This window comes from Xenopus laevis, chromosome 6S, assembly GCF_017654675.1.
Source record: "Xenopus laevis strain J_2021 chromosome 6S, Xenopus_laevis_v10.1, whole genome shotgun sequence".
Lineage (NCBI taxonomy): Eukaryota > Metazoa > Chordata > Amphibia > Anura > Pipidae > Xenopus > Xenopus laevis.
The window spans coordinates 68,912,086-68,928,229 of NC_054382.1; the positions used below are offsets into that span (position 1 = coordinate 68,912,086).

At 36.1% G+C, this 16,144-nt stretch overlaps 1 protein-coding gene across 2 annotated transcripts in view; it reads right to left on the reverse strand.

Moving 5' to 3' along the window:
- The window catches only part of cdh9.S (cadherin 9, type 2 (T1-cadherin) S homeolog), a 92,880-nt gene that overhangs the window by 16,280 nt on the left and 60,456 nt on the right, over positions 1-16,144 (reverse strand). For both annotated transcript variants that reach the window (XM_018269496.2, XM_041567649.1), the window contains 2 exons: positions 10,467-10,634; positions 1,581-1,768 (listed from right to left, as the gene is read on the reverse strand). In XM_018269496.2, the coding sequence (XP_018124985.1) occupies positions 1,581-1,768; positions 10,467-10,634 (356 nt within the window). The remainder of the gene's footprint in view (positions 1-1,580; positions 1,769-10,466; positions 10,635-16,144) is intronic.

Sequence of the window (16,144 nt, forward strand, 5' to 3'; positions counted from 1 at the left end):
CCTCAATAATTGAACTCCACACTGCTATTATTTGCAACAATCTATAATTATTTTGAATACTGCTATTATTTTGAACAAGCCTCAATTAATGATTTAATGACAAAATCAGCAGCATTCATGTCATTACTGTTGGGTATGTTGGTTATCTATTACTCTACTACATCTATTAGTAAATGATTTGCCATGTAGAAATATAATTTCTGCCAAATACAGTGATCAGATGAGTGATGTTGGACTGCTACTATTCTGAACACAACTGTATATAATTAATAATCAATTCACATCCATTTGACTATAATACAAAATATCATTAAAGGGGAGCTATCAGGAAAATTAAAATTCAATACGTTTAATACGTTTCGGCATACTTTCTAAATGGTCAATTAAAAATGCTGTACCGTTTCTGAAATAATCAAGTTCATCTTCACTATTCCTCTTAGCATCTGTTTCTCTTCATTCAGGAGTTAGGATAATCATTGACAGTGTGATTTCCTTTTGCCTAGAAGATGTATTAGAGCTCACTTTTGAAAATCATTAGAAATTCTGTTTCGCTGCTTGCAGGATTTGTGCAAAATGCAGTTATTTTGTTTGTACTGGAATCAGTTATTTGAATGAGCTCTAATACATCTGCTAGGAAAGGAAGCCCCCCTCTATAAGATATATTGGATCTAATTGTAAATGACTATGTGACACCCAACGTAATGTGTAATTAAAATGTAATTAATTCAAGAATTGTATAAAATATGATCTATTTCATGGACTCATACTAATTGTTGCTGTAAAGCCCATCATAATTGCAGTAACTTTGAAGCCAATTATTGATAAATCTGCTCCTTTTATATTGAATGTCCAGGAAACCTTAAAAACGCATTTTACAAACTAAATATGCAGATATTCAAGATCAAATTCCCCAACCAAATTGGCTAAAATATTTTATTGCATTTGCTTATTTATAAGTTATTATAAATTATATTGGGGTTAAGGTATAATGATGAAGAAACTTTATTTTCATTTATTTTTCTCCAAATTTATTGAAAATTAGTTTGTGTACCTTTTCTTCCTTCATATGTCTTATGGACATATACAGTAACTCAAATGATGATACTTTGCTTTTACATATTTTTGGCTTTTTGCCTTCTGCCTTATATCAGAAACACACCGGCTAGACATTACTCAGAGGTTAATTTTTCTTTGTATTCTTACATCCATAATGAACTGTGAAAGCTAAAGAATGTGTTTTCAGCAAAATTAGTGGAATCTACAATATCTGAAATCTATACACTCGTTCAAACTATAAGAAAATATTTTGACATTTTAAAAACAACGCACTTTTTGCAGTAATCGCAGTAAACAAATTGACGTAACGTTAAGACCAACTGTAACGATTGGAGTATATACTGTAGTAGCACCAGAAAAGTAATGAATTCGAGTTTGTTGCCTGCAAATGTTTTTATTCATATTATTAGAATCTTATCTTGTCAGAGAAATTAGTGGTCTAGTCTTGTTTCATGTATTCAGTCGAATAGTAAACTCCTAAAACAGAAATATAAAATAAAACAATATGTAAAAATATGAAAAACCTTTTTAACTGTTATAATTCCATCTTGTGTTTCCGTGTCTGTGGTGATATCAAAATAACCGTCTTCATCTCCATCAATGATTTTATAGTGGATTTCAGCATTTTTGCCTATATCCTCATCATTGGCTTTTATTCTACCTATTGCATTTCCAATTGCAGCTGATTCGGTGGAGCTGAACTGATATATACCTATAAAATAAAATGACAGTAAGATAATATGTTTATGAATTCATTGTTCAACCTTCCATGTATTCACAAAACAAACAGGCCTTTGTGGGGGCAGTTAAAAAGGTAGATTAGTTTTCCTTTATTATGATATATACTGTAACATACAAGTTAATAAAACACTTATTATTAATATACGTTATTATAAAAAATACTTGCCAAAACTTTGACATCAGTAATATTTATAGTAGATCATGTACACTGAAAACTGTTTAGCTCCCAAGTATTTTTATGCTTAATTAAAGAGCATATGCATTTTATGGGTACATTTGGTTGCTATAAATTGGCATTATATGTGAACACGCTCAAAGTGATTTTTTCAATTATTACAGAAAGGAGTTATCAAATTAAGAACTATATTCATTTCTATAGTTCATTAGTGTCAAAGGTACTTGGGTCTATACACTCTCCTTTATACATGAGCTATAAATGCATAGTATACACCTAAAAACACCTAAATAAAATCCCATTTTTACTTTCTTTAATGAAAAAGAACCCTATCTCCAATATACTTTAATTAAAAAATGTGTACGTTTTTTATAAGAAACCTGACTGTATGCAGTGAGATTCTCCCTTCATTTACTGCTGTGGATAGGAATTGTCAGATGGTCCCTAACTGCTGAGCCATGCAGAGCTCAAGCAGCTTTGTTTATGACGATCCCTAAGCAGCCCAGACCACACTGAGCATGTGCACAGTCTTAGTCTTGCAAAGATGTTTAACAAAGTTACAAGATGGTGACCCCCTGTAGCCAACTTTGAAAGCATAAATTATTTGTTCGATTAGGCTTGTGGTGCAGTAAGTTCATGTTTATATTTAGTATACAAAATACAGCATTACTAGCCTTATTCTATTTTAGACTTTACATGCCCTTTAAAAAGAATGTAATCAATAGAACTTTTTAAACTTTGAATAAAAAATGCATTCTGTCTGATCTTTTAATAAAAAAAAACTATATTTATAATTTTTTATTGAGCAATAACTGGAAAGTAATTTTTTTCATCAAACTTCCTCCTCTCTCTTCCTTTATCTACAACCCTTGAGCAGCTCATTATCGGAGAGCTTCCTAGTGGAGTGGTAACTAGTTTTATCATCTAGTGACTGAAGTGTTAAAGTTAAACTAGTTTTACTTTTTTATTTACTGCCAGAAATCTGAATAACCATAGAAAGTTTTCAGTTAAAAGAAAAGGTAAAATATATTTTCAGCACAAGCCCTATTCTTTGAGTTCATTTTGAATATATTTGTATGTTGTTCCTTTAGGACAAAATGCTGCACAAATACCGATGTGAATAGTGTTAAAATGTAAGACATTTTGCACTTGCCTTGACAGAAGAACTCTATGATACTAGCAACTAAAATATGCAAAGCCGATACCAATTTTATAGTCATTCATTGTACAGTAAATTATTGCATACATTTAACAAACAATACATCTCAGACTATCATTTTATGAGTGTCTGCATATATGGGTCTAATTATCTTGGATTAAAAAAAAAAATATATATATATATATATAGATTCCAATGGTTCCAGCACGCCGACGCTAAGGTATAATATACCCAGGTGCTATTCCATGCCAAATATTTAGTAATCCGTAGAATCAGGAATGCACACTGGGAATTTAAAATATCTTAATCTTTATTAAATCATCTTTAAAAAGAACAGGTCAACGTTTCGGTCCCCTGCTTGGACCTTTATCAAGACTTGATAAAGGTCCAAGCAGGGGACCGAAACGTTGACCTGTTCTTTTTAAAGATGATTTAATAAAGATGAAGATATTTTAAATTCCCAGCGTGCATTCCTGATTCTACGGATTACTATATATATATATATATATATATATATATATATATACAGCCATGTTCATCTGGGTGGCACACTGTATCACATCGATTACCCGGGTGCACGGTAAAAAATATTCATACACTGTTCAAATGACCAGCAACTCCAAGGGTTTCAGTGAAAAAATTTTGTATTAGATAAGTGCAGTTACAGCCAACGTGACATTTCGGTCCACTTAGGGACCTTTCTCAAGGCCTTTTGAGAAAGGTCCCTGAGTGGACCGAAACGTCACGTAGGCATTATTCATTTAGGCTGATTTTCCTCAGTTTTACTTCTATCATGATAATTTTGTATGTAAAAATCCATGTTTTGCAAGATTTATGTACTGGCACAGAATAAAATAATACAGTAAATAAATATGAGCATTGATAAATCCCCTCTCTTTATATGTTTGTAGTAAATTTGGTCAGTGTAATTGCACTTCCATTGCACTATTTTATGATATATATAGAACGAACAATTTTGGCATAGTCTACATTTGTGTATTTTGTAATTTGTGAATACATTTTAAAGGTTCCTATCTGTGTTTTTCTTTTATACTTTATATTTAGATCTGTTATCCGGGATCTGAATAAGAAGCATTTAGCCATCTTATTTATTTTGTTTCTCGTGGTTTAGAAAATTAAATTTGCCACCTGAGTGCACTTGTCAAAGTAATCATGGCTGCTCCCATTAATATAAATAAACACAAATATGAAGAGGAGTAAGGTTCCTAGTGTGAATCCTAGGGGCAAATTCACTATCCAGCGGAGTTGTGCTAGTGCAAGCTTTGCCACACTTCGCCGCACTTCGCCAGGCGAAGTTATGACAGGGCGCCGCTAATTCACTAAAATCCAAAGTTGCGCTCAGGGAGGCGAAAGGTAGCGAAGTTGCGCTACCGTTAATTCATCAAGGAAAGCGCAGTTATGCTAGTGATGCCTAATTTGCATCCGGCACCAAGTTAAAGTACAATGGACGTATATGTAGCAGCAAATACATTTCACTACACAAGCATGGGAAAGCTTCATAAAATAAAATAGAGTTGTTATTTTGCCCCATACATGTGCCCACTGTATAGTTTAGGTGCCATATGTTAGGAAATGTAGGGGGGAAGGAGGGTACCCCCAAAAAAATTTACGATCTTTTTCAGCCTATCACCCTTAAAAAAGGAAAAGACGCCAGCGTTTTTTGGGACTTAGAAAAAATTTCAACTTTTTTTCAAGCAATCCCTATCTACTCTATTGCACTTTGCCTGGTCTAAGGTGGTGAAGGCAAGTCTGGCGCAAGAGGTAACGTTCAGTAAAATGCACAATTTAGTGAATTAACGTAGTTACGTCCCTTCACCATATCGCAACTTTGCCTGGCGTAAGGGTTCAAAGTAACGCTAGAGTAGGTCCACTTCACTAGCGAATTTACGTGAGCACCCGTTAGTAAATTGACGAAGTAACGAAATGACGTCACACTGGCGAATTTGCGCTAGCGTTAGGCGCTTCGCACTTCAGTGAATTTGCCCCCTAGTGTGAAGTAATGTAGTTCAATATGCTTTACTGAACATTCATTTGAAAATGTTGCCAATGCAACCCCTACTTAGATATACATATATTATGAAACATGCCCTCTGAGCTAAAATACTGCATATTGCATACAGCCCAGTCCTGGTGTAAGTTGTAACCACTGTTTGTTTGTCACTTATGCCCATGATATATGAAATGAGAAATTTTGCAGTTAAAAAATGTTAAGATAAACAACAGTAAAATATTTGGTTCATACCTGATAAACATAAAAGCATGAAATGGTACTTAAATAGCAATAAAAATATGAGGTCATAAGTAGTAAAGGTCATGGCATATTATGTGGGGAAAAACTAATGAAATAAAATGTTTTACGATCAGGTGTGCATAGTTATAAGTAATAAGCAATGGCATGTGAAGAAAATAAAGAGATTTGTGGTTGTTATAGAGGACTGATAATACATGAAACATTCAGTTAGTGAAGCATTTAAGCAATAGGGATCACAGCATGATATCAGATGCTATTTGTTTCCAAAACTGACACATTTTCTAGTTGAAACACAAAAGCAACATGTAAAGGTTTTGTAAAGAAGGTAAATTCTTCTGTGAGGACATTCCTTTTACTAAAAACAGAGCTGCATAAGGGGGAATTACAGCAACATAATTTTGCTGGTTGTGTTCAAATTCTAAAAGATAGACACATCTTTAAATATGTATAACAAATGTAATAACAGTTGTACAAAATAAATCAGGTTAGCTAAGGAAGCAACTACTAAAGAGATGACATTTCTTTTGAGTTACAATATTGGAAGGTTGTGCCATTGATTTTTCAAATCATCAATCATCACTGGGATTGTAGTACATATGGATGTGATTGACTTTATTGATAGACTACATTTTTAAAGTTTACTAAATAAAGAAATAAAGAAATAATATTGCTCTAGGAAACCACCATAGTTATAATTTGTTCCCATGTCATTATTAATGTGCTGCCTTTATGTTTTGTAGTGGTACAAAAATGTTTCCATATTGAGGTAGTAAGACTGCAGATTGAATAAAGTGTTGGTATGGGTAGATGACAAGTAAGATTCAATTCAGTGTTATAAAAAAAGCATACAGTATGGGGCAGATTTATCAAGGGTCGAATTTCAAATTACAAAAAAATAGCAAACTTCGAATTTGAATATCGAAATTCAAAGTTTTTTCAGCAAATTTGCATTTCAGCGATCGAACAAACAATTTTTATTCAATGTGTAAAGACTTAGAAAATGGTTGTAGAAGGTCCCCATATGCTAACATAGCACTTCGACAGGTTTAACTTGGCAAAGTATTGAAGTCAACATTTTTTTTAAAGAGACAGTATTTCGATTATCGAATGGTCGAATATTCAACGATTTTTACTTCGAATCGGAGTTGAAGTAAATTCAAAATTTCACATTTTTTAACTACGAAAATTCCTTCAAATTCACTTCGACCTTAGTAAATCTGCCCCTATGTGATGTTTTTTTTAAAAAAAATAAGATTAAGTTGCATATACAGCTACATAATAATAAAAGTCATAATAAAGAATACCAACATTTATGCTGGTTCAAAAAAAGAAAGCAAAAGCTATCTGAAACTCCAATTTGCTAAGACAAATACCATGACCACGTCAGTGTAGAGGCATGTTGTTGTCAAGACCCTCCCTTACTGAATCGTTGCCACTTACCCTGAACTCCCCAAGAAAATACACATAACAGCCCAGGATGGATGTGAAATGGCCAGAGATTTATTAACACTGTAAACAAGCTAAAGAGGTTACATAACAATTGATAAACAGCATTACCACACAGGAATGCTTTCCTACTGGCCACTACCATGCAGGCCACCCAGCTGCACTGTGCTAAGGTGGGCAAGTGCATAAGTAGGCCTCACTCTGAACTCCTACCTCGCGGGACCTTTACCCTAGGAGCTCAAACCACCCTGTAAACTCTAGGGGTACTAGCCCCTTCCCACTCTGGAAAACATTTCCAGACAAACCGCATGCTGTGACTTAACCAAAATCCCCTCATGAGAAGCCAAAGCTTCCAAACATCACCAAATTCCTTACCCTCTTGCCAAAACATTTTATTACTTGAGAGAATAAGATATGTATGCAATTGGATCATTTAACAGGATTGAAACATGACATAATTGATCTGTTTTATAAAATCTGCTTTAACTGGGATGCCACAGAACTTAAAACGTTTACTAGAACACAATTGATTAATGTGGAACAATAAGGATACGATCCTTAGGTTAGAAATGAGCAAGAGACATTATGCCAGGTGGTAAATCCCCAGGTCCAGATGGATTCCCGTATAGTTACTACAAAACTTTCGTCCATATCCTCATTCCTTACTTAGTAAACCTCTTCAACAAATTCCTTAAAGGGAACCCCATTCCATTCTCTATTTTGTGATCTTACCTCACTTTTATTCCTAAAGAAGGGAAGGATATTACTAACTGTTCCAGTTATAGGCCCATAGTCCATCTTAATTCAGACCTTAAATTATTTTCAAAAATGTTAGCAAACAGACTGGCCCTTATACTCCCTAATTGATTAATGGAAACCAAGTGGGGTTCATCCAGGGTCTCCAGGCTGGAGATAATACAAGATGCACTATAGATTTAATTGACGTGGTAAATAAATTGTCAACTCCAATGAATTTTAAGCCTGGACTCGGAAAATACATTCAACCGCCCGAGTTGGCCTTACTTGATCTCCTTACTGTTGCATCTTAACTTTTCAAGTCCCTTTTTGGACGCTATAAGATGTTTATATAGTTCCTCTACAACTCAATTAAAATTACTTGGCCAAGCATCTAAAAACATAAATATAAGAAATTGGACCAGACAGGGTTGCCCTTTGTCCCCTCTTTTAAATGCAATACTAATTGAATCGTTAGCTTCTGTTATTAGAAACTCCCAAGATATCTCAGGGATATCCGTACAAGACCCCACGTTCAAGATATCCCTCTTTGCAGATGACGTTCTGCTCACTTTTACCAAACCCTTAATTTCTCTTCCGAATCTCCATAAGGTCTTAAGCACCTAGATTTCTGACTACAAAATCAACGTAGGTAAGACTGAGGCACTTCCTATACATATCCCTCCCCAGTTACTGTTACTTCTCCAAGAAGCACACCATTATCGCTGGAAAACAGATTCAATCTCATACTTGGGTATAGATATTACTCCAACATATTCAGACCTTTATAGACACAACTTTTTCCCTATGATCCAACAAATTAAGTTACTTTTACAGAAATAGGCTGAGTTTTATCTAACTTTTGTACCTGTTAGAAACACTCCCAATTACTGTCTCTCTCAGGACACTTAAGGAGATCCAATCTCTATGTCATAACTTTATATGGGGTAATCGGAGGCATAGAATAGAGGCGGCAGTTCTAACAAGACCTTTTAGACTAGGAGGCCTGGGAATCCTTTGCTTTCAGAGATATTATGAAGCGGCTTATATTAGTCAAATTCTGGCTTGGTCATATTGACAACCTAATACTAAGTGTGGCTAACTTATCTCATTTGAGCTATCTAATTTGGTCATCTACACATAGACTAGCCGGGGAGACTACACTTTTATCTTCAACGAGACATACTCTATCTATATGGTATGCTACCAACCAGAATCATAAACTGATATCCCCCAAATCACTTAACACCTTGTTTCTAAACAATACAGAATTTCTACCAGGAGTCCACTCCTCCTTTATTAATTAATGGAAAGCAACGGATATTCAAAGGATAAGTGACTTGCTCCATCCTCTAACAAAAGAGATCTTGTCTTTTGAGGATCTAGCTCAAAAGTTACCCCAAAATTACCTAAAGTGCTTTGAGTATTTTCAGTTAAGACATTTTGTCAAACCATATAGCAACAATGTAAAAGCAAATCCATCAACTTGCTTCCACAAAGAAGGCTGATTTCCAAAACATACCAACTGCTCTCTGAGCCTCAGGCTGATCCTCCCCCGAGATTAAAATATATGGTCAAATGGAACGCCCAGTACACTCAACCTCTACTAGATCAGGATTGGGCTGCAATATGGATAATGCAAGAAAGATGTCACAATGCACTAGGCAAAAGGAGCATATCTACAAAATATTAATGTTTTGGTACCATACCCCAGCCAAACTCCATACACTTTTTCATGACCACTCCCCATCATGCTGGAGGAATTGCGAGGAAATTGATATGCTCCTGCATATATTTTGGACCAGCCCAGCAATTATTAGAATATGGACTGAAATCGCAGATTTATTGAGCAGGATATTACGGACCCCTATTCCTATGGACATGTGTACCTTTTTGTTGGGTAGACCATTTCCTAGAGTGAGTAAAACCACCAAAGCTCTGATAAACCAGATTTTAACGGCTACCTGAATATCGATAGCATCTCACTGGAAATCTAATATTATACTCACGCTGGGGGAAATCAAGCGACGAGTGGAAGCCAATAAGAAGTTTGAATATGCCATTGCCAAAATTCATAATAAAATTCCTCTCTACTTAGAGATATGGGCACCTTCGGAAATGGTAGCCTCTGAAGAATGATCTTGGGCATCTTTGCTTTTACAAACAGGAGCCTTGAAGTCTGGTTCTTCTCCACCATACCTTTATTTTTCTTTCTTTTTGGATTGTTCATAATTTAAGATAACAATGTGACTACAATGCTATGTTGTTTCTTTTTCTTTCTATATATGTAATTTTTGCAATGTACTAATGCATCATTTTAACAGCTGACTGTACAATAATATTGCTATGCTTAATAAAAAATCAAAGTTACAAAAAAAAAAAAGAATTGAGCAAGAGACGGCCTAATGGTATTTGATATAGAATATTGGTCATGTAGTTGCCGGTACAAAGGAAATAAATGCTTCAACGTCATACCATACATGAATATATTTTGTGGTTTTTATTTTGATCTTTTTTTGGCTCGTGTCATCGCCTCTAGGGGAGGGTTTGTTTTATTTAAAAAAAATATAAATATAAAATAATAAATATAAAAAACCCATAAGAAATAATATTTATCTATTTATCTTCTTCTTTTACAATATGTATTTTCTTAATATTTTTAAATGTTAAATGTAAATGGTCCAGTTTTTTGCTTTACAATTTTGGAAAACTGTAGCAAGTACCAAAAAAAAAAATGCAACTGATTTTCTCAGTCTAACATAATGCTATAAACAGGCACTGCAGTGGCCTGCACTTATGAAAGAGTATCACAGATGGTATCTGTTAAATTACCAAATGTAAACAGGATTTTAAATACAGCACAAGTATTAAATGCAACTTACTCTGTGGGAATCTTGGCGGATTGTCATTGACATCAGTCAGTGTGATGTTCACTATGGTGGTCCCAGATAATCCTCCCATCTGGCCTCCCATATCTTTGGCCTGAATTACCACTTGGTAATGCTCCCGGTTTTCTCTGCTCATGTCTGGTAGTGCAGTTTTGATTATGCCTGTAAAAGAACAGAGAGGAAGTGGCAGTGATGAAAAAAAAAGTAAAGTATGTAAATAATTATTTGCATTTATTGCCTTATAAAATGTTACTTTTTCTATGTTTTCTTTAAATAAGGGTCAGTATTTAGATTCTCATTCAGCTAACTACTTTAGTGATGGGTAAATCTGACCATTTTGCATCGCCGAAAATTCATGTAACAGCAAAAAAATTGCCAAATGTATTGAGATCTATGGCAACATTTTTTTTTTTTGGCACGCCTCAATTTTTTCACCCCTTGGTGTTAATGGGCATCATTTTCTACGTGAAACCTGCCAAAATGTGGCTCATCAGTTTACCAATTGGAACATTTGACTGGATGTTTTACCTGTATTTAGTTTAATTTCTACATTTCCTGATGATAGTGTTGAATTTTTATAATAGTAAAATTTATGACTCCATTCAGTCTTCTAGTGCTGCACAGTCTCAGGTGAATAAATTCCTATATTGCACAGCCTGTGAGTAGAACTCATCTCTCACAGAGAGAAGGAGATAGAGAAAACAAAAGGTAACTGAAAACAAAGAAAAATGGATGCAGAAAGAATTTTATTTATATTCAAGGAACTATATACAAAACCAATGTAAAGATTCCAATGTTATAATCATTTTAACATTGTCTTTTTAACTCTAATGTGATCTTAAGGAAATGGCACATCAGTGACAACATCTTTAAGGCTGTTTTAAAACAATATGACCTGTACATTTATCCCAAAATGTCTAGATTGAAGCTGTAGCATAAAAAAATTTTCTCCATGTTTGCAGCAAACAAAATCTGGGGAATGTATGATTTATAGCATAAATGTCCTCTTTTAAAAAGTGACCATACTATAGTATTTTTAATACAATTAACTGAATAATACACCATTTGGGGAATTCACTCACAGTGTTGTTAATGTTCATTAAATTAGCTGTTCCATGTTTACCAATTAAACTAAATTCTAATTTCCAAATACAAATGTAATTTTCCTACATAGATTTATCACAAGGGAACGTATTATCTTTAAAGAAACTAATTTGGTTTTAATATTTAATAATCTATTATGTCTTATAATGCCATCTATTCAACAGAGACTTACTTTCTCTTTCATTGTAAATAATTAATAGATGATCAGATTTAACTTTCAAATACATATAATTAATGGAGTTACCTATAAAGCATTAGAATGTAGAGTTTGCATTATAATTGAAATTGTTTTCTGTTTATATTCCATAGGTAACGGAATTGTTATAAATATAATTTATGTTTAGTATATTGATGTTATTAAAATGGCTATTTGTATTCAACAGAGAAATACTTTGTCCATAACTTGGAATTGATCGCTTTTATTATTCCAGAGTTTATTTTTGTGAATTTGCATAAAATAATAAAGATAGCCAAACCACCTATTCAAGAGATTATTCTAACTCCAGGTGTTTTCTAATTTCATTTTAATCCATCAATCACCCAGCAGTTAATATTTATGAGTTGACACATCAAATCAGCAGGATACTTTTGGATTTCACCCTTAAGATAATAAAAAAACAGGCAACAGTTGCATGACATTAACATATCCCCTAAATTCTAAATCTCAGATCATATTATACATGTATGGCCTTTAGATCAATTTCCTAAAATGAAATACCACAAAGTGGATTCTGAGATAACATTGTGTGTTGCATTATCTTACACTTGAATTCCTATCATTGCTAATTATAATCTAACATAACTGTGACTCCATTATATAGTCTCACTGCCCCCACTCTGAAGAACCACCTTCTCTGATAAAATTAAAATTCAGTTCCTCAAGGAAAAAGAGGTGCCCTCTTGTTCTCTTATCTTTTCTATAGGAAAAACTATCCCCTGCAATTACTAGTAACTTCTAAGATTCCTATATTTTAAATAGGTAATGTTGCTCTTTACACTAGTGAATCACCCATTACTCCAAATCTGCACCCTGGAGGTAACCAAATTGAGGAGAGGGTGACATAGTATCTGCTGCCATCTGAAATACTGAATACTTATGAGCAAGTGTTTAAGCACAAAGCACATCAAACTACACATGTAGTCACTGTAGGGGGCAGATTTATCAAAATGTAAGATTAGAACTCACCACAGAAAACCCCACTTTCTATTAATTCCTATGGGATTTTTAGAATCATAGTTATCAATGGAGTTCACTATTTGATAAATGTGCTTTTAAATATCCCATAGGAATGAATAGAAAGTGGAAAAGTGAAAGCAAGATAGTTCATTTTGGGTCTAGGGCCATGGCAGTTTGTCAGACGGCCCCCAAACACTGAATTCAAGCCACAGTACACTGTGAAGATACTGTGAAGTATCATGAAATAGGGATGTTTCTCATACTATAGTGTTGGGCCTATTTATCACATACCAGGGATCATGGATTAGTTTCAATACACCAAAATACTTGAAGAGGTCATGTTGCCTTAAGCTGAAGAGCAAATGCTTCAACAAGACTACAAACACACAACATCTTGGTTCCAGACCAACAAGATTGATGTTATGGAGTGGCCAGCCCAATCCCCGAACTTTAAAACAATAGAAAATTTGTTGGATGACATCAAAAATTATGTTTCTGAGGGAAAATCAAGTAATGCAGAAGAATTGTGGAATGTAACAGGTGCCAGAAGTTGGTCGACTCCATGCAACACAGATGTGCAGCAGTTCTCAGAAACACTGATTATACAACTAAATATTAGTTCAGTGATTCAAAGGAAAGCAAAATCTTGAAACATTTTTCAGTTTATACAGTGAATTTTAAGTTTGTAAAGAAGAATGCAGACACTGCTATTTTTGAACAGCCTAATATTCCCTTTTCTTCATTGTCTGTAAAGGAATAACACACATGTGATACTTTTTTTCCATGTTGGTTTGGAATAGAATGTGCAGTGTTATCAATGCATTTGCATGTATGGAAATAAGCTAATTTAAGAATTTTGAGCTTTATTCACAACCTGACATGGGCATCCACAGAAAATTTTCCGGGAGAGGGGCAAGTAAGCTACTGTGCAAGTACCGTATATACTCGAGTATAACCCTCTGTTGGTTATATGAAAGAATAACAGTGCGCCCTCTGTTGGTTATATGAAAGAATAACAGTGACTGCAATATCACACAGCGCCATCTGTTGGTTATATGAAAGAATAACAGTGCACCCTCTGTCGGTTATATGAAAGATTGACAGTGACTGCAATATCACACAGCACCCTCTGTTGGTTATATGAAAGAATAACAGTGAGTGCAATATCACACAGCGCCCTCTGTTGGTTATATGAAAGAGTAACAGTGACTGCAATATCACACAGCGCCCTGTGTTGGTTAAATGAAGGATTAACAGTGATGGCAATATCACACAGCGCCCTCTGTTGGTTATATGAAAGATTAACAGTGATGGCAATATCACACAGCACCCTCTGCACATGGTTATGGGACAGTGGGACAATGCACACAGTAATCCATTTGGCAATTCTCTGTCACCATCAATTTTGCAAAGAAGTCCGGTTGATCGCTGGGGGGGTTGCTTTGGCGGAATGTGCGCTGCTGGGAGACAGGGCTGTAGTTGTGTCTAGGCTTATACTCGAGTCAATAAGTTTTCCCAGTTTTCGTAGGTAAAATTAGATATCTCTGCTTATACTCGGGTCGGCTTATACTCGAGTATATACGGTACACCTGCCCCAGCCCCCAGGTGCATCCCTAACTGTCCACTCATGCCAAGCCTGTGCCAGGGACCGTGTCACAGAGGTGGATCCTCTACTGACCAAGGGAGTAGGGACATGGAGGCAGAGCAGAAGCAGATCACTAGCGTTTTTGTGATGTTCTCTCCAACCGCCGCGCTAGGGCTGCAGGTGGCGACCGGCGACGGTGGGGCTGCTGTCTGACTCTCTTCAGCTGCTTTACCTTCTCCTTGAACCTTGGATCTTGCGATGAACTTCAGGGGCGCATTCATTTCAAAGGCTTAGGCAGCCCTGCCCCAAACCAGGGGATCCATCATCCAGCAGCCTCAGATGCAGGGAGGGGGTAGGGTGGCTTGTGACAGTGGGAGGCATCAGGTAGAACAGGTATCACACCGGCAGCATGGCAGTCAGAGTCAGACAGCAGTGTCATGGTCACCACCAGCAGCCCTAGCACGGTGGTTGGGGAGAACAGCATGGAAACACTACTGCTCCACCTCCTGCTCCATGTCCCGACTCCCTCACCTCGGTCAGTAGCGGATACACCTCTGTGACAAGTGTCAGTCACTGCCAGTGAAAGGGAAGTTATCCGCTCAGGTCACGTGAAGTCTGTGTGTGGGGGTGACTGAGCACTTTACCTTGATGTCCATCTGACTTCTGTGCAGATACTGATCAGGCACTGAGAGTGAGCCAATAAGTGCGACCCAGGCAAGCATGGCTCTGCCGAGTATGTGGTTACTGGCAGCAGTGTCGGACTGGCCCACCGGGACACCAGGAAAACTCCCGGTGGGCCCAGGTGTCATGGGGCCCCTTTGCTGCTAAAGATTTGGCATATTTCATGGCTATTCCCTATTTCTTTGAGAACAAAGAGGCTAAATAGATGGAATAATATATTATAGTATGTAAAGAATAAATACTAGGAGAATAGAGGCTGAGTGAGGAGAATAATAATAATAGCAGAGAGTGTGCCCCTGTAGCAGCACAGCAGTGTGACAGTGAGTTAGTGACGGACTGATGGGGACGGGTCACAGCAGGCTGCAGCTATTGATTTTACAAATATTTTTGCTCCAAAACTAAATCCGGGGGGGGCAACTGCCCCCTCTTGCCTCCTTCTGTGGATGGCCATGCAACCTGATATTATTACACAAAGTGAAAACAAGGATAGTGTCTTGCAGCATTTCTGGTATTCTAAAAAAGAGGTTTGGCCACTCAGTATTCAGTTCAAAAAATTACAACATGACAAAACATTTTTTAATGCAATTCATTTTTCATTGTTCACAGTGATATTTCCATTGTCCAATTGTTTGCAGGGCTAAGTAGCTTCAACTAGATGATATCACTTTAAATTGTCTTTTTAGTTGATGGACAAATTGTACGCTTAACTTCTATAGCCACCTTTATTACTGGGTACAGTGAAATGGTAAGAGGGCTAGGAGTGTCCCTGGGGATGTAGAAGCGGTGCAACAAATAGGTAACAGAGTTGTCGTGCTAAATAGTGAACATGGAGTGGAGAGAGGGCTGAGCTTTGAAGAAATTTAAAAAATAGTGAAGATAAGAGTAAAACTGGCAACTTTTTAAATAAGGTGGAAGTTTTAGAATGTATTTTTTCTCTTTAGGAGAATAAAATGTTGCTCAATAAGGGAAGATTACTTAGTTTTTACATAGCCTGCTCTTCAGAAGCAAATTGTCACGACCGGCACCCAATAGGTGCAAGGTGAGATGTTCTGGCTGGCAAAGAGGCATGGCTGTTAGCAGAGACTTTTGGGCCGAAGGTCACGGTACAAATGGAGCAGGCAAGAG